Source organism: Tursiops truncatus, chromosome 14, assembly GCF_011762595.2.
Source record: "Tursiops truncatus isolate mTurTru1 chromosome 14, mTurTru1.mat.Y, whole genome shotgun sequence".
NCBI lineage: Eukaryota > Metazoa > Chordata > Mammalia > Artiodactyla > Delphinidae > Tursiops > Tursiops truncatus.
The window spans coordinates 58,678,268-58,705,822 of record NC_047047.1 but is presented as its reverse complement, the minus strand read 5'-3'; the positions used below and the strand labels follow the sequence as shown (position 1 = coordinate 58,705,822).

General features: G+C 34.7%; 2 protein-coding genes across 6 annotated transcripts in view; both read left to right on the top strand.

Annotated features, from left to right (window-relative positions):
• Positions 1 to 27,555, top strand: part of RMDN2 (regulator of microtubule dynamics 2) — an 81,272-nt gene that overhangs the window by 19,725 nt on the left and 33,992 nt on the right. For all 5 annotated transcript variants that reach the window (XM_073791441.1, XM_073791440.1, XM_019942538.3 and 2 more), the window contains exons 3-7: positions 9,802 to 9,976; positions 10,992 to 11,094; positions 15,077 to 15,137; positions 20,858 to 20,933; positions 21,825 to 21,902. In XM_073791441.1, the coding sequence (XP_073647542.1) occupies positions 9,802 to 9,976; positions 10,992 to 11,094; positions 15,077 to 15,137; positions 20,858 to 20,933; positions 21,825 to 21,902 (493 nt within the window). The remainder of the gene's footprint in view (positions 1 to 9,801; positions 9,977 to 10,991; positions 11,095 to 15,076; positions 15,138 to 20,857; positions 20,934 to 21,824; positions 21,903 to 27,555) is intronic.
• Positions 970 to 2,823, top strand: LOC141276422 (uncharacterized). The gene is given in 3 exon segments (XM_073791751.1): positions 970 to 1,025; positions 1,111 to 1,718; positions 1,721 to 2,823. Coding segments are annotated over 3 exon segments (1,092 nt in total). The 3' UTR covers positions 2,149 to 2,823.

The following is a 27,555-nucleotide window of genomic DNA, read 5'->3' as shown; positions in this document are numbered from 1 at the left end:
AACCGTAACTTTTCCATATCACGGGAGGATGTAAAACCCTGGGGTAAAAAGTGTTCAGGTGAAAGAAGAATGAGTTAGTAGGCTAGGGGTGTGGAGGGCAGCTAGTTAGAGAGTTCCAAGTAAAGGACTGTAGAGAGATCATATATGTTACTGCTTCCATCCTGCTGTTCCCTTGTCCCTTGATTTGTTGGCTGTCTCCTTGAACATAATGAAGTTAGAATACACATTCCACAGTCACATGAATTGCAGCTTTTCAGAGAGATGAGCCACAGAACAATTTTATTCTAAACTGATGTCCTTAGATTCTAGAATCTGCTCTCATCATATTCTGTGTTATTGCCATGTTAGTTCTACATGCAGCTTAAGCATTCAGCTTCTAACCTGTTCCACCTACACAGGGCATTTTACGGCTTAAAGATGATGGCTTAGAAAGGAAGGGAGAGATTTACTTTGGATTAAATTCCGTATGGGACAATGCTTAAGGTAAGCCTTTAAAAATAAAAAAACACTTCTCCATATGTTTCATGTGCTAAAGAACATTGAAATACTCATAAACCCAGCTTTAATGTTTCCTTTAGTTTCCCACAATAACTGAATATCTGGAATATCTGGATATTTATCTGGAATATTCTCTCCAGAGAGGTTCTGCTTTATCCATGGTTAATATTTTAATACATGTTAGTCAGCAGGATATAAATTTATTGTACTTATTAACCCCTTTAAATATAGTAGTTTAATAGTCTCAAACAGATATTATAACTTAATTATTTTCAAAACAGGGAAGTTCTACCTTTCCCTTCAGGGAATCCTTTTGTTTTGGTGCCCTCTCAGATGTTTTCCCTTACTTTTCTTTGTGCCTGCTTCCCTGAGTCTTTCAATTTATCTTCCCAAGGTTTACTATAGTGGGCAGGTACTGTGTAGGTAGTTAGAAATAATCTTTTAGACTTAGGCATTCTTTTGGATACATCTATGTGGCTACCAACTTCAGCTGTCTTAATTTCTTACATTGTTTCCATATTGAGAAGGTGGCCATTATTCTTCAGGAGGCTTGGCAGGTTTCCACCTGTACTCCCTATTTTTTTTCCTCATTTGACACTTTTCTCACTCTAGCTGCTGCAAAGAGGACCAGAGCTTCCAACCAAAATGTCCTGCAGATCAAGTTTCTTCAGACCCCCTGCACCCTGGAGCCTCTTCTATTATTCAACCACCAGAATCTCTTGATTTTAAAACAGCTCATCCTCCTTTCATGCATAGAGGCAGTTCACCTAGAGGAAGTAAAATTGCCTCTTCTTCATCAAATACATCTTCTTACTCATCTTTCTTTGGAAGAAGACATTCTTTATTTGCTAAATTTCAGAAAAGCAGTGCTTCCCTTCATTCTGGACAAAGTAGAGCTAACTTTGATTCTGAAGAAAAAAAAAGAAGCAGCTTCGGTGATTTAAAATCGCCCTCAGAACATTTTCGCTTTAGATCCAGAAGTCTTTTCTCTGCCCCAAAACTAAATATAATTTCCTGTTATGAGAGTGCTAGTAATTTTTTTGATCCTCAATCAAGAAGTCAATGCATATTTAATCCAAATGAAATTGAAATCATTTCTAAAAACTTGAGTATTACTGATGCTGGAAAATATATAAGCTCTTATTCTCCTGAATATAACACTAAATATTTTATGAATTCTGAAACAAATGCTAATTCCTCAGCCTGTCGGAACACTGTCGCTAACATCAAAGCACAGCGACCATGCTTACTCTTCCAACTATTACTTCCTATTCCTCTCAACAACATGGAGTTGCCAGTGATATTCAGGAAAGAGAGCCGTTAAGGAACAATTCCTTTCATCCTGTTTTTCAAAGTCGCAGTAGAAATAATTCTCCAGCTATGTTGCAACATCATGCCTCTCAAAGTGTAACTTTCCCTGTTCTCCATAATGTTGGATTTACTTCGTTTTATAAAAATGCTAGAAGCTTTACCCCACCTCAAAATGGCGTTACCTCAGATCCCTTTGAAGATGAAAACAATGCTATCTCGTCTAAAGATGAAGACAAATCTTCACCTAATGAAATTCCTAAAATAAGGTCACCTCAGACTTTACCCTCTCTTAGAAGGGCAGCTCAGATCAGAAGCTTTCCCACCAGGCATACTATATAGTCTGTAGAAATCACTGCTCAGTTTTCATAGAGGTCTCCTCCCTTACTAAACTTCACTGCATATTCTGAAAAAGAGCTCTACATTGCAGTCTAAATTTAACTTTAATTTCCGTAGTTTTTGAAAGATAGTTTATTAACATAATTGGAGTATGGAAATCAAAGATTATTCATCTGTTTCAGACTTTTAACAGATTTACTGCTTATAGATTGACTAGTCCCAAATTTCTGAGTGACTATTGTAATACTTTTGTGGTCTGAAAATAACATCAAACTTTAGATCTTCTAAATGTATTACAGTCTTTGAGAGTTTAACATCTTCTTTTATTCTACTCTAATCATTAAAATAGTATTCCTCTATAATCTATAGAGCTATATTCATCAGTTCACAAATTCCCATTTGTATCAGCCTTGCTAGCTATAGCTCATGCCAGACATCCCACTGATAGCCAATGTTTTTACTAGTACAAGGATCAAATCATAAGTAAAAACATATTGTAGTGGAAATAGGCAGAATATGTTGAAACCAGATATTTTAATTAGTTTTAATACACGTTAGTTTATATATATGTCTGAGAATTCAGAAAACTCTGAAATCAGAGTTTGTCTTTTTATTTTTAAAAGTGAAAATTTTCAGATTTTTTCCCGAAATTTTTATAAAATTTTTATTTTAAAAAGTGTCTCCAAAATTTTATTTTTGATGTGAAAATTTAAATTTTTTCCATTATATTAAGCAAAGTTTATAAATATATTTATCACAATAACAAATAGAAAATGCATATAAGCAATTAGAAATACTTAGAATATAATTGGTTTTTGTAGAGGAAAGAAATTTGTATTATTTTCAATTATTTGTCATAATAAAATGCCCGCTAAATTTATATCATTGTACTAAGATATTTTTACTTTTGTGTTTTCCTCCTCCTTTTCGCATGTATAATTTTTTTTCTATTTTAATTTTTTAGTTGTGGTGAAATACGCATAACAAGATTTATCATCTTAACCATTTTTAAGTTCACTGGCATTAAGTATATTCATATTGTTGTACAACCATCATGATCATCTATCTTTAGAACTCTTTTCATGTTGTAAAGGTGAAATTCTACACCCATTAAGCAATAACTCCCCAATCTTCTCTTCCCCTAGCCTCTGACAACTGCTATTCTACTTTCTGTCTCTGTAAATTTGATTCCTCTAGGTACCCTATATAAGTGGAATTATATAGTATTTGTCTTTTTGTGACTGGCTTATTTATTTCACTTAGCATAGTGTTCTCAAGGTTCATCCATATTGTAGCATATGTTAGAATTTCCTTCTTTTTTAAGGACGAATAGTATTCTATTGTATGTATATACCACATTTTTCTTAGTCATTCATCTGTTGATGGACACTTTGGTTGCTTCTACCTTTTGGCTATTGTGAATAATGCTGCTATGAACGTGAGTGTATAAATATCTCTTCCAGACCCTGCTTTCAATTCTTTTGGTTATATACCCAGAATTATATGTTACTTCTATATTTAATTTTTTGAGGAACTGCCATGCTTTTTTCCATAGTAACTGCACCATTTTATATTCCTCTAAGAATGCATAAGGATTCCAATTTCTTCACATCCTTGCCAACACTTGTTTTTTGGTTTTTTGATAATAACCATCTTAATGAGTGTGAGGTGGTATCTCATTGTGGTTTTGATATGCATTTTCTCCCATTGTGTGGGTTGCCTTTCATTGTTGATTGTGTCCTTCGATGTACAGAAGTTTTTAATTTTGATGTTCAGTTTATTTTTTATTTTGTTGCCTGTGCTTTTGGTGTCATATCCAAGAAATCATTGCCAAATACAATGCCATGAAGCTTTTCCTCTATGTCTTCTCCTAAGAGTTTTATAGTTTTAGATTTTACACTTAGGTCTTTGATCCATTTTGAGTTAATTTTTGTATATAGTATAAGGTAGGGATCCAACATCATTCTTTTACATGTGAATATCCAGTTTTCCCAGCACCATTTCTTTAAGAGACTGTTCTTTCCCATTGATTGCTCTTGGCACCCATGTCAAAAGTCATTTGACCGGGTATGTGAGGGTTTACTTCTGCACTCTCTGTTCTGTTTCTTTCATGTATATGTCTGACTTTATGCCATTACACACCATTTTGATTACTGTAACTTTGTAATAAGTTTTAAGATCAGGAAGTGTAAGACCTCTAACTTTGTTTTTTCAAGATGTTTGGTGGAATTCACCAGTGAAGCCAGGTGACCCTAGGCTTTTCCTTGCTGGGAGGTTTTTGATAACTGACTCAGTCTCTTTGCTGGGTATAGATCTGTTCAGATTTTCTATTTCTCCCTGATGCAGTATTGGTATGTTGTATGTTTCTAGGAATTTGTCCATTTCAACTAGATTATCCAGTTGTTGGCATACTATCCTTCACTGTAGTCTCTTATAATCCTTTTTATTTTTGTAAAATTGGTAGTGATATACCCTGTTTCATTTCTGATTTTAATTATTTGATTCTCCTCTCCTCTTTTCTTAGTCAAGCTAGCTTAAGGTTTGTCAATTTTGTTAATCTTTGAAGAACCAGCTCTTGGTTTCATTGATTTTATGTTTTTTTACCCTCTATTATGTTTATTTCTGATCTAATCTTTATTATTTCTTTCCTGCTAGCTTTGGGTTTAGTGTGCTCTTTTTCTAGTTCCTTAAGGTGTAAATTTAGGTTGTTGATCTGAGACCTTTCTTTTTAATGTAAGCATTTTACAGCTACAAGTTTCCCCCTTAGCACTGCTTTCACTACACCTTATACACTTTGATATGTTGTGTTTTCATTTTCTTTTGACACAAGATATTGCTAATTTCCCTTGTGATTTCTTCTTTGACCCATTGGTTGTTTAATAGTGTGTTGTTTAATTTCCACACATTTGTGGATTTTCCAGTTTTCCTTCTACTGTTGATTTTTAGTTTCATCTCATTACAGTCAGAAAAGATACTTAGTATGATTTTCATCTTTTAAAATTTATTAAGACTTGTTTTTCTTTTAATATTGTGCTAACAGGACCTGCAGTACCGTGCTAAGTAGAAGCAGCAATATTGGACATCCTTTTCTATTTCTGATTTTAAGGAGAATGCTTATAATGTTTCATCATTACATATGAACTGTATCGTAGTTTTTGGTTTATATTCTATTATAAGAAGTTCTATTCCTTGTTTATGCATTTGGTATTTCTTTTGTGCTGAAATGGTGTTGAATTTACTGAAAAAAATTTTTTTGGTAACCACTAAAATGATCGTACAGTTTTTCTCTTTTTATCTGTTATGCTAGAGAAATTTTCTAATGTTAACTGTGCTTGTAATGAGTGAGATAAACTCAATTTGGTTACAATGTATTCTCTCATGTGTGTTGAAGTTTTTTGGTTGATATTTTGGAGGATTTTTGCATCTATGTTTATATGTGAAATTGGCCTATAATTTTCATTTCCTATTATACTATACTTGTTTGGTTTTGGTATTAGTTTTACTAGCTTCATAAAATGAGGTGAGAAATGTTTCCTCTTTTTCAATTCCTTAGAAGAATTTGAGTAATTCTTTGCATATATTGATAGAACTCTCTATATAGCTATCTGTGTCCCCCGCCCTTCTGTCTATCTGTCTCTCTCTCTGTCTCTTTCTGATTTAATTTATTTTAATGGCTATAGGAATATTCCATCTTTTTCTTATAAAAATAACATCTTTTTTGAGATATTAATCATATACCATAAAATCACCCTTCTAAATTGTACAATGTAGTGGGTCTTAGTTTAAATAATATTGTCTGATATTAAACCAGTTACTTTCTTTTAGTTATTATTTTCTTACTATATCTCAGGTGCATAGAATTGGACTAAAAATTGTCTTTAGCTCATGCAAACACTGATTACTGGTGCATGCATGTGCCACTTTTACTCATTTATTTAGTTTGTTATTATAAATAATGTAATAAGCATCTATGAAACCATTTGGCTCCCTGCCTCCCCTCACCTGAGGGTAACTATCATCCTGAGTCTATACTCTATATTGTTCATTCCTTGCTGTCCTTTTTATATAATTTTATGGCATATGTGTATATTCCTTAAAAATAACGTTGAATTTTGATTGTTTTATGAAAAGGGGATCATGTTGGATATAATTTTAAGAGCTTATTTTTCCACTTAATATAAGTTTGTTAAGAGTCTTCCCTATTTTGCACATCACTGTATTTCTTTCATTTTGACTGTTGGGTAATATTCATCCACTCTCTTGACTGGGCATTTCAGTTGTTTCCTGGGGTTTGCTATTGTGAAAGTACTGTTGTCTATATTCTTACAGCTACCTCCTTTTGTACATGTGCCAGAGACTTGGTTACTGAGTCCTCAGATATGTGAAAGTTCATTATTAATAGATGATGCCAAAGCGCTTTCCCAGCTGGTTTCACCAGTTTACATTCACATCAGATCCGTGGATTGACTTCCTCTCCAACATATAGTATTGTCAGATTTTTAAATTTTGTAAATGAAACAGGTCTCAATAATATCTCTCTGTGGTCCTGATTTGTATTTCTCTGATCGCTAGTGAATGTTGAACATCTTTTCTTACGTTTATTGGCTATATGTATTTTTTCATTTGGGAAAACCTCTTTTGAGCTTAGTTCTGTTGCATTTATTGTGTTTTTTTTCATTGAATTTTAGAAAATATTTATGTATTCTTGATATTAATGTTCTCCAGTTGTACGTGTTACAAAATATCTATTCCTGGTTTTTAATTTGTGTTTTTGCATTTTTGAAAATATCTTTTGATTAGCAACAGTTTTTCATTTTAATATAGTCAAATTGGTTAATCATTCATAATTAATAATCATTAATAATCATTTATAGCTAATGCTTTTGTATTTTGGTTAAGAAAATTTCTTGCCCCAAAGACTAAAAGTTATTCACCTATATTTTCCATTTAGATTTTAAAAAATTATTTTTAACACTTAATTCCTTATACCATCCTTATACCTTAGAGTTACTTTTAATATTATAAGACAGAGATTCAATTTCAACTTTTTCCATAGAGCTAACCATTTTTTTCCAGCTCAGTCTGTTAACTTCTCACTAATCTGACATGTCACATCTGTCATATACCACACTTTCATTTGCGTATGAGGCTGTTTCTCGGCTCTCTTCTGTTCTGTCAGTCACTCATCTATCCTTGTACCAATAGCCCACTGTCTTTAATTATTATAGCTGCGTGATAGGTCCTAATATTTGGTGAGGTAAGTCTTCTCTCCCTGCTCTCTTTCTTAACAGTGCTTTGACTATTCTCGGCTCTTTACCTTTTCATGTAACTTTTAGAATCATCTTATTAAATTCTATGAAATTTCTGGTGAGGTTTATAAAATTGGAATTACATTGAATTAATCTGGAGAGAATTTACTTATTTATAATATCAGTTGTTTCTAGCCATGAACATGATATATTTTTCCATGAATTTAGGTTCTTTTATAAACAGCTTTTAATATATCTTTTATGATATTCTCCATAGAATTGTTACATATGTTTTATTAGATTTATTCCTGGGTGTCTGATATTCTCTGAGATCATTGTAAGTAAAGTATTTTATATAATTTTGTTTTTTAGGCTTTTTGCTGCTAATATATTAAAAATGAAACTCACTTTCATATTTTAATCTTATATGCAGCCGACCTGCTAAACTCTATTAGTCTCATAATTTGTAGGGTTTTTTTAATATGTTCTATGTAAATAATCGTATCATCTGCAATAATATGAAGGTTATGTTTGAACAAGGGTGTGAAACAGGTGAGGAAGTAAATTATGTGGATATCCAGTGGAGAACATAGCAGGCAGAAGGACAGCAAATACAGATGTTAAAGCAGGAACATGGCTGATGTGTTCAAGGAAGTCAAGGAAGCCAGAGTTCCTGGAGTGCTGAGCAAGCAGGAGAGTGGTAGGAGATGAGGCCAGAGGTATTGGACTAGATTATGTAGGGTCTTGTAGACAACTCTAAGGACTTAGGTTTTTACTCTGATTTGGTCATCCACTGGAAGGTTTTGAGCAAAGGATGACATGATCTGAGTCAGCTTTTTAAAGGACCATTCTGGCTCCTATGTTGAGAATAAACTACAGTGGTCAAGGACTAAAGCAGGGAGACATGATAGGAGGCCATTGCAATAATCCAGGTAACGTGATGGTGGTCTAGACCAGGGGAGTAGTGGGTAAAGGTGGTGAGAGGTGGCTGGGTTCTGGATATATTTTGAAGATAGAACTAACAGGAATTTCTGAAGGTTGCTTAGGAGAGACAAAGAAGTCAAGGATGATTCTAAGTTTTTTGGTTTGAGCAATTAGAAGAATGAAGTTGCCACTGATAATGTTGTTGAAGAAGTTGAGCATCATTTCACATAGTGCCTTCTTTGTAAGGACTTTGAAGGAAATTTGAGTCTTATTATTGGAAAAAAGTGCATTTCTCTCAAGAACTTGCTTCATTTCTATCTTTGTTAGTATCTGTTGGGAACTGTGACTGCTTTAGCTGCTGGAAGATGTAGAACCACATTTGTGTTGTGCCTTTGTAGCAAGCGTATAGATATCTAAAGTATATGTACTTTTTTATTGACCTCATTCACATTTGGCCTTGTTTTTATCTTTTCCTGCCACTTCTGATTTGTTCTCTTATATGTTATATATCCTTATATACCTCCTTAAAATCTTTTTAGAACAGAACAGTGTGTAAATAAATGAAAACAAATTGTTTGCATTGTATGCTACCAAAAAGGAAATGTGGGATGTAGCATGAAGTTTTAAAGACTAATCTAAGAGTTAGAACATCGTCTTGAACTACAAATTAACATATGTGTGTGTGCATACGTATATATAAAAATACATACATATGTGTGTATAGATGTATATTATATATATATTTAATATATATACCTGAGTGCCTGCTGAGTTCCTACAACTCTGTATCATTCATTCAGCAATATTCAGTGCGTGTCCACTATGTGTCAGGTGCTGTTCTAGGCACTTGATGACATCAATTAATAAAACAAAGAATCCTATTGTCAGGGAGCATACATTCTAGTGGGGGAGATACTGACAAAAATAGCACGTGTAGTAGGTTAGTAAAGTATATTAGAAGATGGTATGTACTACAGAAAAATACATCAAGCATGATAAGGGAGACTGGAGGTGAAGGAAATATACAGGGAGGTTGGAGTGTGGTGGTCGCAGCATTAAATTGAGTGGTCTGGATGGGTCACATTGAGAAGATGACATTGACAGAGACTTGAAGGAGGTGAGGGTGTGAGTTATGTCCCCTTCTGAAGGAAGAGCCATTCCATCAGCAGGAACAGCAAGAAAAGGTCTTGAGGTAAGAGTGTCCCTGGCTTGTTTAAGGAACAGCTGGGCAGCCAGCATACAATTGACTGAGTGAGAAACGTGGTGGGAAACAAGGTCAGAGAGGTGACTGAGCTGGGAGAGACAAATCTCATCTAGCCTCATAGACTGTTATTAGGACTTGAGCTTTTTCTGAGTGCAAAGGGGCACCATTACAGGGTTTCAAGCCTAAGAGTGAAATGATTTGACTTACATTTTAAAAGGATCACTCTGTCCATTATAGTATAACTTTACAGAGAGTTGATGATTATTTCTGCAATTTTAGGTATATTACAGCTAATACTGATACCGAAGAACAGAGTTTTCCACTCCCTAAGGCGTTTAACACTCATGTAGAGGAATTAAATTTAGATGCCCTCATTCAGAGGGCTGATAATTTACGTATGAATGAGTCCAGGAAAATGGAGAGTTTTGAACTACTTTGTGACCACAAAGAAAAGGTAAGAAATATGTGATAATAACATGCTTGTATAGTTTTAATTTTTTATTTAATCTACTGTCCCATTCATGTTATGACCATAACAATTGTGTCACAGTTTACACAAGCTAAATGATTGATGTAAATTTTTTATAATATCACTACAATTTTTTAAAAGTAAATATAAGAGTTTATTAGGCTCTAAGTTCATAAAAATGAAAACCAGAGATATGATTATACAGACTGACATTGATTTTATCAATCTGATTTATTTCGTAAATATTTGGTAACAGATAAAGAATAAGACATACTGCTTCTCTGGAGGGAGGAAAAGCTACATTTTAAGCTCGCTATCTTACAATTACTAATATAACAGCCATTAGTATTTCACTGTGTCCTACCAGTAATCGTTTTCCAGTGTTTAATGCTGGGCTGAATTGGGAAAGCTCATCCTTCCCACCACCACCAAAGGAAAAAAAAAAACGGTGGGTTTTGCAATATCACAAAGATCAATAAATCTTTTTCTTTCCCATGAGAGATTTAAGTCTAACCTTTGAGGATTTAGCAACTCTAAATGCATTACCTAAAAGTTTTTAAATCTCCAGGATTGTATTTAGGTAATTTAGGTAAAAAATGTGACTCCTCTTTTGAATGTATGTAATCTCTGATAACTTACAGATATTATCTGAAACGCCCATTGAAGCATCATATTAATAATAGATAACTCAGAAAGGAAAACAAGGAGAGGATACTGCAACCCAGAGAGAATTTATAAATTCTGACACCTATCAAGTTTCTCGTCTTTGTAGGTGTGGAGCTGGTGTCTGCATAATATTCATTGGTTTTAATATCCAAATGTAACACTACATTACATCACATTTTGTAGCCATGAATATTTGAACTTAAAGTGTGATATGCACATGAATAGATACAGTCATTTCTAAGTACCAGTTTACCTAATTTTTTAAAAGTTGCAGTGGAAAACACAGTCTGGTCACGTTTCTGAGTTTATCTAATGTGCAGTTCTGTCTGTTCAGTTTAGGGATGAAATAGAGTTTATTTGGCGGTTTGCTCGTGCTTATGGAGACATGTATGAGCTATCTACAAATGCACAAGAAAAGAAGCATTATGCTAATATTGGTAAGTATTTTGTAAATATTAATTATCCTCAAGTAGTAATCATTATCTATAGTAAACCACTAATGAATTTTAATTAAAGCTAAATTATCTTAGCTAAAACAAGTATGTTTAATCTATTTCAACATATCCTAGTACTTATATAGTCTAAGAACAGAAAGGTTTGTTTTTTGGGTTTTTTTTTTTGTGGTACACGGGCCTCTCACTGTTGTGGCCTCTCCCGTTGCGGAGCACAGGCTCCGGATGCGCAGGCTCAGCGGCCATGGCTCATGGGCCTGGCCGCTCCGCGGCATGTGGGATCTTCCCGGACCGGGGCACGAACCTGTGTCGCCTGCATAGGCAGGCGGACTCTCAACCAGTGTGTCACCAGGGAAGCCCCCAGAAAGGTTTTTTTAGAATAAAAGTACATGTTCTTAAAAAATATTTGAGCATACTAGAACAGGCAACTGAAAAACTCAAATTCCAGCTTTTAAAGTTTATAAAATCACAGAAAGATGAGACATTAAGTGGTAATAATATGAGAAGCGATAATAGCAGTACTCTTTCACCACAATTAAAATAACCCACCTTACTCCCTGTAACGTAGAACTCCAGGTACCACAAAGAAATAACTACTCATACTTTAATGTTTTTTTCAAAATTTATCTTGATAAAACAAGATTAGCCTTATTTTAAGGCTAATCTTGTTTAAGCCTTGTTTTAGCTAATTGTTTAAGCTGAGCAATGAGTCCATAGTTGTTCATTATACTGTCCTCTATTTTCCAAAGTAACAACAACAAAAGAAAAACAGCTAGAATGTGAAATTTTATATATATATAAACCTTGACTCTCACTGAGTATCAAACTCTTTCTTGCAAAAAGCCCCCTAAGTTTCAGGATAGTAATTTGACATAAAAACTTCTTTAGTTTTTTGTTTTTGTTTTTTATTCCAAAGTCTTCTCTATTCCAAGCTTTCCTTCTCTGAGATAGCATGAGGAAGAAACAGCAAGAAGATAATGATATTGCCAATCTCCTTCTGCTCTAGTTCCCTGTCATTTTTATTTCTAAGAAGGAAATATTTCCAAGTTCCTTGAAATTACATTTCTTCCGCTTATAGGTTTCTTTGCCAAGTGGCCTCTATTCTTTAATTCTTAGTGGGAAGAGGATGGAAGGAATTCCCCTTCTTGTTCTTTACATATTCATCATCAGCCTTGTGGGGCAGTTTTTCTGTAGCAATCCTTCTTGCAGACCATAAACAAAATGGAATTCTAGGGAAGAGATTTATTAACTTGAAGGTAAATAAAAATTTAGCCGAAGAGAACAAAATAACTTATTTTTATATCTACTGAGAAAGAGTATATCTATGTAAATTGTTCCAACATCCGTCAATATTAAATATATATTAAATAATGTAAAAATATATATTAAATGTATTTTTTTTCTTGAGCACCTCCCTGCCCTGGGCATTAAAGCTCCTCCTATGTTAGAAGGTAGAAATATGATAGCAAAATAGACATGTTCTCAGACTGCAAGGAGCTTATGGCTTTGTGGGGAAGATAGTATTACTAAAATAATCCTACATATAAAGAAACACACTGAAGTAAGTTGTTAGTAAAGAAGAATGTGGCATATTAAGAGAGGGTATAACAGAAAGGAGGATATGATGGCGGGGGTGAACGTTGATGCAGGGAACTCTTTCTTCTGGAAGTAAGTCTCACATAGTAAAATTACTTGGGATCTGTATTTTTAAATGGAGTGAGAGTTTAACTGAGTTAATGTATGAGATGGTGAAAATGGAGAAAGAAGTAGGCTGGAGGAAATCCAAATTCTCATACCCAAGTACAAGAAAGGAGCATGGATTGAGACAGGATATATTCAAAAAAGAGAAAAGTTTATAGTGTCAAAGAAAAAACAGTGACCCCTCAGATGTGTTCATGCAGTTATAGAAATAAATTTAACAGAATTCCTATTTTTTTATCCAAGAAATATTTATGAGAAATTTTTATTTATTTATTCAAAATATTTATTCGAAATCACCGTGTCTAGGAACAAAGTTAAAATGAGGGGTGAGGGAAGGAGAAAAGGAGGGACATGAATATGATCAAGACAGTGTTACACTAAGGAACTTACTGACAAGATCAATATGGAGACAGGCAACTGTAATTCAATGCACAGGTAGTAAGTGCCTGGCAAAGGTGATGGCAAAGAACACTGGAGCTGAGACATTGGAGACTGGAGTTGACGGGCATCGGCACCCAGTACAAGGGAGGAAGAGTGCTGTTATTTCTCGTAACAGTAGATTTGAACTCGTATGCCGAGGGAAGACTGGATCACTGAAGAGTACAGAATTCTTTCCTAAACCTCCACCTGGGGTATACTATTATGCAGTACATCTGTGGACGTACTGTGATTGGTCATACTTGTCTTCCAAATAAAATATGAATCTTATATCTAAAAGAACATCATTGTAATTTTCAGAATTAAATGACTGATACAAATGCCACAAATAGCTCACAGAATACAATTTTGTAAGGGAGATAGCTTTCCTTTCAGGCTGAAGCTGCATAAATGAGGCTGCAAAACCAATCTGTGTAGTACCCAGCTCCATTATATTCTCAGAGCGATGGAATCACCTCTATGTTAAGCTTGTCGCAGTGCCCTAAAAGCTATTTTTGTTCATTTGGCAATGTAGGGAAAATGTTGATTTAGTTTTTAAAGTCTGTACATTTAAAAGTATTTATGTTTTTCGATCATTCATTACCAAATTACTAACTCTTTTAATATATGTCCACAATGTACTATCAGTTATTATTTTAAAATACTTCCTTTTAGTTTTTTCCAGTTTATATAGATTTCTATACAGGGTAGTTCTCTTAATGGACAGAGCTATAAAGTACCACCTTAGCAAATTAACAAATAGGAGAATGATTTTAGAATAAAATATCTTTATTTATAAAAATTACCTAAACTAGTTATTTAGAAGAGCATTTTGTATTGGATAGTCTCTTCAAGCAAAAAAAAAAAAAAAAAAAAAAAAAAAAATAAAGCAGGGAAAAGGAGATGGTATAAAATAAAACAGCCACTTTTTGAGAAAGATTTTCAGAATGTGGTTTAGACCAGCGGTCCCCACCCTTTTTGGCACCAGGGACCGGTTTCGTGGAAGACAATTTTTCCCCCGGGGAGTGGGGGTGGTGGGGAGCGACGGGGAGCAGCAGATGAAGCATTGCCCACTCGCCCGCGGCTCAACTCCTGCTGTGTGGTCTGGTTCCTAACAGGCTGTGGACCAGTACCGGTCCACTGCCTGGGGGTTGGGGACCCCTGGGTTAGACAAACCTCTATCCAAAAATTAATGGGTTATTAAAAGTTATTCTAAAACTAAGTAAAATTATTTAGGGGAATTATTTATTTACTGAGCCTGCTCATTATTGTGAAAGATTAGACAAGAGCTCTGGGACAACTTCCCTTACCCCTTTAGATAGATTAGATGGAGTTGCTCTCTCCATTCTCTGTTATACTCTCTTTTTTACCTTGTATTTATTTTTTGCACATAATTCATTTGTTTATATACCTACTGCCTACTGAAATGTGAATCCTTGGAAGTCAAGAACTGTGTCTTATTTGACTTTTTATTCCCAGAGGCTCACATAATATGATACTTAGAAAGCACTCAGTAAATGTTGGTTGAGTTAATTACAAAACAATTTCTATTAACACTTCTAAATAATGATTGAATGACTTCTCTTGCACTTGGTTAAATCACTTAACCCAGTGAGTCTCAAACTTGAGCATACATCAGAATCACTAGAGGCTAGTTAACACAGATTGCTGACTCTCAGAGTTTATGATCAAGTCCCTCATGTGGTCCAAAATTTGCTTTTCTAACAAGATTCCAGGTGATGGCTTCTGGTCTTGGGACCATACTTTGAGAACTACTGGCTTAAATTCAATAATTTACCTCCCACCAACTCAGATGAAGGTAATAAGTGTAAGTGCATTTATCTTTCAGGAAAGACATTAGGTGAAAAAGCTATTACTAGAGCACCCATGAATGGACATTGTCATCTATGGTAAGTACATAGAATTTATGCAGCCTTTAAAAAATTCTAATATGCCTCTTTATAAATTGCAATGGATTTTTAACATATTATTGACCCACTTAACATGTCACATTCACTAAAAAGAATATTTACTATATAGCACAGTAACTGTTCTTGTTCTGTTTATTCTCATGTATTTTTCAGTATATATATTTTAAATATATTTAAGATAAACTTTCATTGAAGAATTCATAACTGAATCCACCAAGTCCAATAACTGTGCACATGATAAATTTAATTAAATCTAATTTCATATAACATTTTGTTTGAAAACAAATACTAAAGTGATGCCACATTTCTAAATGAAACGCAGAGAGAAGAATAAAAGCACATCAGCCATTATACCCTGATGAGTAAAGGTATACAAATTCCACAAGTCAAAAGAAAGCCATTTCTAATATAAGAAAGCTCAAACAAAGGAAATCTAATTAGTTGGATGGGTATAGGTGGATATCCTTGGGACAAAAAAATTTATTCTTGAGTATGTTTTGTTTTGGATCCTTTGTATATTTACAATTATAAAACAGAAATAAGAAGAAAAATATTGTTTTTAATTAACACTTCATTTTACTCATAGTTGTATTTCTATAGCATTTCTTAGTTTCTTAGTTATTTTTTCTCCCCAGTAATATTGGTACTTTAGGTGCTAGGAAAACATAGTCATAAATTTATTTTTGACCCTTCTCTCAGACCTAGGTTGTCAGAAATCCACCCCTCTTTGGGATTATTTTATTCTTCTGGGATAGTCTTAGGCAAATCTCTCTCAAAATGACTTCTTTTCTGCAGGTACACATTTATCCTCCAGGAAATTCATTTTTGCCCCACCAACTCAAAAGTGCAAACGATTTTTCCAAAGCAGACCTGTTCCTTTACACTGCCACCAGCAGGGGGAGCATCACTCACACACTCTCATCCTAAAACTTCCCTGGGCAGGAATCAGATAACATTTTTTATGTCCCCCAAACTCTAAAGGACATGCCAAAATAAGAATAGGTCTTTTGAAGCTGCCATCACTTAAAATGAGAAACAAGGCTACCCCCTTCCGTCTCGCATGAGAAGGTGAGAGGTGGAACCGAAGTACCCTAGTAGTTCTATTTGCAGAAATCCCCCTTCCAGGTCTCTCTCTGCTTCAGCGAACTCTTTGCCTTCTCTTATATAGCCTGGAGATGGGTGAAGGGCTAAGCCTAGCAGAACCTGTGAATCATTTCACTAATGTGTCATGCATGGGTAGTAGAGTGTCTTGCTTTAGGAGCCGGAGTATACCTAATAAAGTATTGTTCTGTGCCCTAGTGCCTCTGCCACAACTCTAGGAGAAAGTTAATTTTGCAAGTAACATCCTGGTAGGTATCTTTAAGGTCAGTTCTCCAGTATGTAAGGGTCTTGGCTATTATTTCTATAGCCAGCTTTACCTTCCTCACCTAATTTGCATAATACTGATAATAATAAATTAATGTGTTAAAGTACTTCTGTTCTTCCATTTTTAGTATAACTGTAATGAATTTATACTGATCAAGCTACACTTGCTTCATCTCTTTCGATAATGGAGATGTTTGGGTGTTGGTTAGCCAGATTTAGACGCAGAAAGAACACTGAAGCCCTACTCTTAACTCTGAGCCTCACCCTCCTCTTCCTCTGCTGTCCTCTTCCTTCTCCCATACAAACTTCTGCATCCATGGAGAATCACATTAAAAATGTACATTTGATATTAACCCTCAATTTGAGGACACTTATCAGTGTGAACTTCCAAATTTCCATAAAGGAACAATGTTGAATCTTCTCTGAAGACTTCATAAGCACCTTAAACTTACCTTGTGAGGACAGATTATGCTTAACTCTTACTCAGTGGGCTTCCCAGCCTGTCTTCCACTAATCTGACCACTTCTCTTTTGTTCATCTTTTTTCACTTTTTGTTGTGTACTAATTGCCTTGTTTATAACTGTGGGATTTAACCCCGAGGGTGAATCTTATTCACAGACACACACAGAGTACTGATCCAATTGTGTTTCACATGATTTTTTATTCAGTATCAGTTTTTAATTAAAAAACAATTAAAGTCTGATCAGTTGCTAAAATTTAATAAATTCAAATGTCAATTTTTAAAATTTATTTCATTGAAGTATAGTTGATTTACAACATTGTATTAATTTCTGTTGTACAGCAATGTGATTTTATCTTAATTCATAAAATATATTATGATGTACCTACTGAATACAAGAATTCTCATTCAATTAAATACAGTAGTAGAGGTTTAGGGTGATGAAAAAAGAGAAATTAAGACTTTGACTTGAGAAGCAATGTGTGAAATTTAGGTTAACTGATTCTATAATTAATTGTAATAAAATGTCATGAAAATGTCTTATCCTGCTGGAATTTTTTTCAGTATGTTACGACTTTTTCTCATTCATTCAGCATAAATGACAAGACATGGCCTCTAGGCCAAATGCAGCTGCCTGCTTTTGTAAAGTTTTATTGGTGCACAGCCACACCTGTGCATTTGTACATAGCAATGAAGTTGAGCTGTTGTAACAGAGACTCTCTGATCCCACAACCTTAAATGTTTCCTACCTGGCCCTGCAGCGAAAGTTTGCTGACCCATAGTTTACAGGGTTCTGTGATGGTTTATAAGCCTTCAGTTTGAAATAAAAGATGCAATCATTAGAAATAATTATCATAAAGCGTTGATATGGAGGGAATAATTGAAAAACAAATATTATTTTAAAGACTTGTTTTTCATCATCATCTTTTCCAAAATGAAATTGCTCTGTAACTTTCAGGCTACATAAGCTTTCTATATAATTCTGTCGTTTTCGTTGTACCAGCCTAAAATACTTCTAGAATCAAGAGAGCAGAATCACCAATGGATTTGCAGTTTGTTAGCCAAATAGGCCTGACCTTAATTATAAATAATGTCTTACATATTTGTTGTGCTCTACTGTTCACAAATTATATCCCCATGCCTTCTAGCATGTGATTCACAGAACAACCTGTTTCCATTTTATAGAAAGCAAGGCCATCTGTGTGTGTGGTGCAGTATATGTGTGTCTGGTGTGGTGTTGTGATTAGTAACCAAGGGTCATACAATAAGTGGAAAAACAAAAACCAGATCTTATATTTGTATGTACTCAGTATTTCATCTATTATTTACTCTTCCTCTGCTTTTTCACAGTATAAATAACATTGGTGCTAAATCAAAAATGCTACTGGGAAACTAATGGAGTTGTTTTAGTAGTTGTTTACTAGTTGTTGAGACAGGGATGTTTGTCAGTTATTAAAATATTCACTATAGATGCAAAGAAAATACAGAATTTTTGTCAACACATAGTTAGAACAACCTCTAGATGGAGATAATAGACCATATTGTGTGTTAATTTTCTTCATAGTTCCCATCAACCTGAGAGTTTACAAAATAAAATTTTAAATTACATTTTCCAAGATAAACAGTGTGAGAAACAACATGTACATGCAGATATAGGTGGGATTGATTGCCAGAAAAGAAATGATGATCCTTTGAGGAAAAGTGGTTCAGGTAAACTTTGAATTTATGACATGTAGGAAGATAAATAATACTTTAGACTTGAAAGAAGCAGACTTCAAAATGATTATGAAAAACATAAGACTCTGGTGACAGATTATTTATAAGGGAAAATGTACATATTTCATATAATGGTTTTCTTAAGTCACGTTTTTTTCTTTTTTCTTTTTCTTCACTCAGAGTAACTGGGAAAGAACATGCTGAGAGAGCTCTGTAAAAGCTAGAGATGTGCATAAGTTGTTCTGATTTTCAAAAAATAGAAGATTGATTCCACCACTATAGATCAGTGAACATAGAATCTTTTCCTTTGATTACAGCACAAATAGTTAGTTGGGTTTTCTGTGAGTGATGAAGTTCAAGCAGACTCAACAGATTTTTCTAAAAATGTGAGATGATCTGTTTTTTCTTTGCTAGTAGATAGAGTAGGGAAATTGAGCTAATATATCTGGATTTAAGGAAGGCTTTAAGGCAAGTTCACTCATAATATTCTTGGGGACAAGATGTTAAAATATGGGCAAGGTTCTTTGTTACCCGTGCTGGCAGAAGGGTTTGAGCCTCAATCATTCAAAAGAATAACTGTTGACAATACCATGATTCTAGAGTTCCAGGTCTAGATCTTAGACACTAGTGTGTTCAGTGATTTTTTTCAGTGGGTGAAGATGTGGAAGGTATGATTATAAATGTTGCAAGTGATGCAAAATTAGGAAGAACAGGGTGTATGATGGATGACTATAGTAATTAAAAGATTTTCACATGTTGAAAGAGATACTGAACAAGGTGAATTAAGAGGGATAAATATGGAAGGAGGGATGGAGAGGAAAATGTCAAAATTTGAGGACGTGAGGGAAAAACAGATGGAAATTAGAATGAAGCATGGAGTTTAGTTAACAATAATATATTAATATTGGTTCATTTTGAAAATTTTCAATATTGTATATTAATATTAGTACAGTTGTGATAAATGTATTATAATAATTTAAGATAGTAATTTAAGTAGTATCTCCTAATCTAGGTAAGTTCTCAGATCATAATAGGTTGCTTTTGTCATAACTCTTGCTTCTACTGTTAAGAGATTATTGATTTTCTAATGAAAATTAAGAGGTCAAAAAAACTTATAACTGAAAAGTGGCCATTTTGTTGGTTGTGCATAAGTTGTGTGAATTATGTGATCTTTTGTGTTCAGGAATGGTCTAACTGTTCCAAATTAAGAAAACTGTTCACTTCAGTTTTTTATTTGAAAGTTATGTGTATCCACAGAAACAATCAAGATAAATAACACCCAAAATTACATTTTTCATTTCAGTTATGACAATGCAAGTGAAAATTAAGACCTACTTTTGAATTATTTAGGTAAATGAATATTTTACCTCAGACAGAAACACTCTGAATACTTTTGCACAGACAGAAACAGTCTGAATGTAAAAAGTAATATGTGCCCAATTTTTAGAGGAAGCAAGTTGCTGAACAAATATTGTGCCCAATTTTTAGAGGAAACAAGTTGCTGAACAAATATTATACATAATTTATAGTCAAATATTTATTTATGTAAATTTTGTATTCCCAAGGGAAAAAAAGTAAAGAATCCATGGGATGCACTCTTCTAGTAATGACTGCGGTGTCTCCAAGGAAGGATTGAAGGACATGGGGAATTTTTGAAAAAACATATTCTAAAATTACCTTTGATTTTAGTATTTGTTTTTAGTCATGATATTTATTTTAATTTTCAAATGACATTAAGGGAGCCTTGAACTTTTTATTTTTACGAAAGAGAAGCAGGAATCTGTTGACACAATGTATTTTTCAGTTTAATACTTATGGAATAGACTTTTCTGAGGATCTCTTTGTGACTCTGATGTTGATGAAGGTGATGGCAGCAGCTAATCTTTCTTGGAACTCACTCCAGGCCAGACACTATTGTAAGCGATTACGTTTTAGATATTTTACCCTCATAGCACACATATGAGATAGATGGTGTTAGTATCCCCAGGTATAGCTGAGGAAACTGGCCTCATGTTAATGTCAAACATTGGTTATTTATTCATCTATATGAATACTTTTGTTAAATATTAATGAATGGTTTAGAGATTTTTTTTAATGTTAAATTTCATGGTATTTGATTAAAAGTTTACACAATGTCCACTGTTTTTATCCTTTTCAGGTATGCGGTTTTGTGTGGCTATGTATCTGAGTTTGAGGGCTTACAAAACAAAATTAACTATGGATATCGCTTCAAGGTATTTCTTGATATTAAAAATGTTTTACTCTAGCTGTATGTTCCATTCACAAGTATAAATCAAATTATTCAATAGACTTATCTCTAGGAATTTATCTTTTTTACTTAAATAAAATGACAGTCTTTAAATAGTACTGTGCCAAAAAAGAAACAAACTCTTTGGGTGATTAAGGATTATTATTATTATTATAGATCCTGAAGGAGGTCACATAGTAGATGAGTATTATTTTTTTAAAGGTAGAGGCTTAGCCTTTTAGTCATGAGCACACTAACATCATAAACATGGCTGGCACTAATTAGTTAACATTTAATACATATTGATTTGCTGGTAGGAGTAGAATTCAATCTAGGGCTTAAATTTGCCATGATAGAGGAATAAAATAAGTAATGCACATACTCATTATTTATCATGTGCCTGTAGTTGTAATCATTCAGTAAATAACCCCTCAGGGTCAATAATTTTAGGAATGGGCAGAGAGTTCTTTGTTTTCCAGCTCCCTATAACCATTTGACAATGTCAGGGGAGTAGATTCTTCTATCACCTAGTTCTGCTATTCTTTTCTCCATTATACCCACATCAGATGACATTTGTAAGTTTGCCTCTCAATCAGTAAGTATTAGGTAGGCAAGTCATGGGCAGACAAAAATGTGACTTGGATGTTTTCTATTTTTAAGGTGACGTTTTCTGTAGCCTTATTTAATCATAATCACAGTTCTGGTTCTAGTTGTGAGCATTTTGATGATTGAGTTATTGAGAAGCTTAATTGTATTAATAATAAAGATTGAGGAGGGAGACAAAACAACATTATAAAGTCCCTTTGAATTTACTAGGCAGAGTTCTACTCAACACCACCTGAAACTTGGGAGATAATTCTTTTGGATTTTCTTTCAGGAGCATCTAGATAAAGCAATCGAATTTTTACCTGAAGAACCCTTTTTGTATTACCTCAAGGGAAGATACTGTTACACTGTAAGTTGAAAACTTTTATCTGTAAAGTTTATTTGAATATATTCTGATTATATGATCTATTTTCAGTGACTTATTCTTATATTGTTTTACCTAGTGCCTACTATAGAGAAAATGATGAAATCAGTACATATTTTGAGTTTATAAATTTATATATTTTATAATTATATACTGAATTACACACAATATATGATTTTATAAATGCATGTATTTTTTTCTTTACTGCCTTTCCATTTCCCCTTGCGGCAGTCACACTGTCTCCCTTTAAATGTGCTTTCTCTCAGATGGTGACCAGCCACCAGTATCCATGCCCCCTGTATTGGTGCACTGCTCTGTTTTGTGGGAGAACTTTTTTCCTTTATCAGAGTTTATTACGCATAAATTATGTGCTTGCTGTCCTTTTCTTCAAGAAACTTTATTTAGAAGGGGACATAAGACATATAGAAATAAATAAAGGCAGCTGGTGAGTCTAAGACCCAATGTGTTAAATGACACCTGTTTATGGAAAGTTAACAGAATGTGAAAATATATCATAACAGCTACATTAAAAAATTATCCTGAAGAGAACTGCTCTTTCTGAATGAGAAAATTGGGATAGGCAAAATAGGAAGCTTTTTAATTGTGGCTTGTAGAGCATTAGGGATGAAGCAGGAGGTTTGCTTTTACTGAACACCTGCTATATATGTCAGATGTGCATTTTATATTTTATATTTCTTATCACATTTCATCCTTTTAACAACGCTGTAAGCAGTTTTTATTATGCCAGTTTTAAATCTGAGTCTTCATGAAGGTAGGGGACTTCCCTAAGATTTAAAAACCATTGACCCAACCTCATGAGTCTGGAACTTGAATGTACACTATACAGTTAGGCTTAAAAAGCCCAAGAAGGAAATTTAAATTCCAAATGGAACCTGATCTTCATGCCATAGACAAATGGTAGAAGGTAATACTAATCTTTCCTGGAGGATTGTACTATCACACACAAGCCGTAGAACATTCTTGCAGAGTTGAGCTCACAGTGAAAAATAATAGAATATATACAAAGAAACAAGCCATCATAGATGACAGTCAAAAGAAACAAAAAAAGAGAACAGAAGTAGATCTGAAAGGACTTCAGATTTTGGAAACATGGAATACAGAATATTAAACAGCTACCTACATAATGTGTTTTTAAAACTAAAATGAATTAGGGGAAAAATGGGTGAGGAGCATGAGACTACAAAAATGACCAGGTAGATTTCAAACAATGGAACAATTTTTGATATAAAAAGTATATTATTTGTCATTAAAAGAAAACTCAATGGAAAGATTTGGTAGTAGATAGGCCCCACTAAAGAGAAAATTAACAAACTTTAAGACAAATCAGAAAATGTTGCCTGGAAGCAGCACAGAGGAACAAAGAGATAGAAAATATGAAGGAGAGATAAAAAGGCATGGAAGGGAAGTAAGGATACCACGTAGTGGTGAATTTTTATCTCCTTCTTTTGGTAATTAATAGAACAAAAGACAAAAAAAGCATGTAAAAAATATGTAAAACATTGATTGGAGCCTTACATTTAATAACCTTGATCTAATAAAATAGATGAAAATATGTATCTAGCCATTAGAGGATACACATTTTCAAGCATATGTTGAATGTTTACAAAACTGACCATATATGAGGTCATGAAGCAAGTCTTAATAAATTTCAAAGAATTGATATCCTGTAGGTTTTCTGATCATAATGCAATTGTAATAGAAATTCAGAAACAAAACAGCTTAAAAACCATAAATCTTGAATTAGAAATAATAGGACATGACAATAAAATAAGATGCCATTTTATACCTACTCATTTGATAAAATTTTAAATTATCAGCATGAGATGTAAAAATATGGAGCAACAGGAATTCTTACATTGTTGTGGGAACACAAATCAGCACAACCATCTCGGAAACAATTGGGTATTATCTCTGAAATTTGATTGTCTACCATATGACAATGGTGCCTACCCTAGAGAAACTCTTGCAAATGTGCTTTAGAAGGCATGTACAAGAATGCCTTTAGCAGTCTTGTTTCTAAGAGCAAAAAATGGAAAAGTCCCAAATATCCACTGAAAAAAGAGTGGATGGCTGAACCAAGATGGCGGAGTAGAAGGACGTGCTCTCACTCCCTCTTGTGAGAACACCAGAATCACAACTAGCTGCTGGACAATGATCGACAGGAAGACACTGGAACTCACCAGAAAAGATACCCCACATCCAAAGACAAAGGAGAAGCCACAATGAGAATGTATGAGGGGCGCAATCACAGTAAAATCAAATCCCATAACTGCTGGGTGGGTGACTCAGAGACTGGAGAACACTTATACCACAGAAGTCCACCCACTGGAGTTAAGGTTCTGAGCCCCACGTCAGGCTTCCCAACCTGGGGGTCCAGCAATGAGAGGAGGAATTCCTAGAGAATCAGACTTTGAAGGCTAGTGGGATTTGATTGCAGGACTTCAACAGGACTGGGGGAAACAGAGACTCCACTCTTGAAGGACACACACAAAGTAGTGTGCGCATCAGGACCCAGGGGAAGGAGCAGTGACCCCAGGGGAGACTGAACCAGACCTACCTGCTAGTGTTGGAGGGTCTCCTGCAGAGGCGGGGGCGTGATGGTGGCTGTGGCTCACCGTAGGGACAAGGACACTGGCAGCAGAAGTTCTGAGAAGTACTCCTTGGCATGAGCCCTCCCAGAGTCTGCCATTAGCCCCACCAAACAGCCCAGGTAGGCTCCAATGTTGGGTTGCCTCAGGCCAAACAACCAAGTGGGAGGGAACCCAGCCCCACCCAGCAGCAGTCAAGCTTATTAAAGTTTTACTGAGCTCTGCCCACCAGAGAAACAGTCAGCTCTACCCACCAGCAGTCCCTCCCATCAGGAAACTTGCACAAGCCTCTTAGATAGCCTCATCCACCAGAGGACAGACAGCAGAAGCAAGAAGAACTACAATCCTGCAGCCTGTGAGAAAAAACTACACTCACAGAAAGATAGACAAGATAAAAAGGCAGAGGGCTAGGTACCAGATGAAGGAACAAGATAAAACCCCAGAAAACAAACTAAATGAAGTGGAGATAGGCAACCTTCCAGAAAAATAATTCAGAATAATGATAGTGAAGGTGATCCAGGACCCCGGAAAAAGAATGGAGGCAAAGGTTGAGAAGATGCAAGAAATGTTTAACACAGACCTAGAAGAATTAAAGAACAAACAAACAGAGATGAACAATGCAATAACTGAAATGAAAACTACACTAGAAGGAATCAATAACAGAATAACTGAGGCAGAAGAACGGATAAGTGACCTGGAAGACAGGATGGTGGAATTCACTGCTGCGGAACAGAATAAAGAAAAAAGAATGAAAAGAAATGAAGGCAGCCTAAGAAATCTCTGGAACAACATTAAATGCAACAACATTCGCACTATAGGGGTCCCAGAAGGAGAGGAGAGAGAGAAAGGACCAGAGAAAATATTTGAAGAGATTATAGTCGAAAACTTCCCTAATATGGGAAAGGAAATAGCCACCCAAGGCCAGGAAGCACAGAGTCCCATACAGGATAAACCCAAGGAGAAACATGACGAGACACATAGTAATCAAATTGGCAAAAATTAAAGACAAAAATTATTGAAAGCAGCAAGGGAAAAACAACAAATAACATACAAGGGAACTCCCATAATGTTAACAGCTGATTTCTCAGCAGAAACTCTACAAGCCAGAAGGGAGTGGCATGATATACTTAAAGTGATGAAAGGGAAGAACCTACAATCAAAATTACTCTACCTGGCAAGGATCTCATTCAGATTCAAGGGAGAAATCAAAAGCTTTACAGACAAGCAAAAGCTAAGAGAATTCAGCACCACCAAACCAGCTCTACAACAAATGCTACAGGAACTTCTCTAAGTGGGAAACACAGTCTAAAATAGACTTTAAGATAAAGAATGTTACAAGAGACAAGGAAGGACACTACATAATGATCAAGGGATCAATCCAAGAAGAAGATATAATAATTATAAATATATATGCACCCAACATAGGAGCACCTCAATACATAAGGCAACTGCTAACAGCTATAAAGAGGAAATCGACAGTAACACAATAATAGTGGGGGACTTTAACACCTCACTTACACCAATGGACAGATCATCCAAAATGAAAATAAATAAGGAAACAGAAGCTTTAAATGACACAATAGACCAGATAGGTTTAATTGATATTTATAGGACATTCCATACAAAAACAGCAGATTACACTCTTCTCAAGTGTACACGGAACATTCTCCAGGATAGATCACATCTTGGGTCACAAATCAAGCCTCAGTAAATTTAAGAAAATTGAAATCATGTCAACCATCTTTTCTGACCACAATGCTATGAGATTAGAAATCAATTACAGGGAAAAACACGTAAAAAACACAAACACATGGAGGCTAAACAATACGTTACTAAATAACCAAGAGATCACTGAAGAAATCAAAGAGGAAATCAAAAAATACCTACAGACAAATGACTGAAAACACGATGATCCAAAACCTATGGGATGCTGCAAAAGCAGTTCTAAGAGGGAAGTTTAGAGCTATACAAGCCTACCTCAAGAAACAAGAAAAATCTCAAATAAACAATCTAACCTTACACCTAAAGGAACTAGAGAAAGAAGAACAAACAAAATCCAAAGTTTGCAGAACGAAAGAAATCATAAAGATCAGAGCAGAAATAAATGAAATAGAAACAAAGAAAACAATAGCAAAAATCAATAAAACTAAAAGGTGGTTCTTTGAGAAGATAAACAAAATTGATAAACCATTAGCCAGACTCATCAAGGAAAAGAGGGAGAGGACCCAAATCAATAAAATTAGAAATGAAAAAGAAGTTACAACAGACACCGCAGAAATACAAAGCATCCTGAGAGACTACTACAAGCAACTCTATACCAATAAAATGGACAACCTGGAAGAAATGGACAAATTCTCAGAAAGGTATAACCTTCCAAGACTGAACAAGGAAGAAACAGAAAATATGAACAGACCAATCACAAGTAATGAAATTGAAACTGTGATTAAAAATCTTCCAACAAACAAAAGTCCAGGACCAGATGGCCTCACAGGTGAATTCTGTCAAACATTTAGAGAAGAGCTAACACCCATCCTTCTCAAACTCTTCCAAAAACTTGCGGAGGAAGGAACACTCCCAAACTCATTCTATGAGGCCACCATCACCCTGATACCAAAACCAGACAAAGATACTACAAAAAAAGAAAATTACAGACCAATATCACTGATGAATATAGATGCAAAAATCCTCAACGAAATACTAGCAAACAGAATCCAACAACACATTAAAAGGATCATACACCATGATCAAGTGGGATTTATCCCAGAGATGCAAGGATTCTTCAATATATGCAAATCAATCAATGTGATACACCATATTAGCAAATTGAAGAATAAAAAACATATGATCATCTCAATAGATGCAGAAAAAGCTTTTGACAAATTCAACACCCATTTCTGATAAAAACTCTCCAGAAAGTGGGCATAGAGGGAACCTACCTCAACATAATAAAGGCCATATACGACAAACCCACAGCAAACATCATTCTCAATGGTGAAAAACTGAAAGCATTTACTCTAAGATCAGGAAGA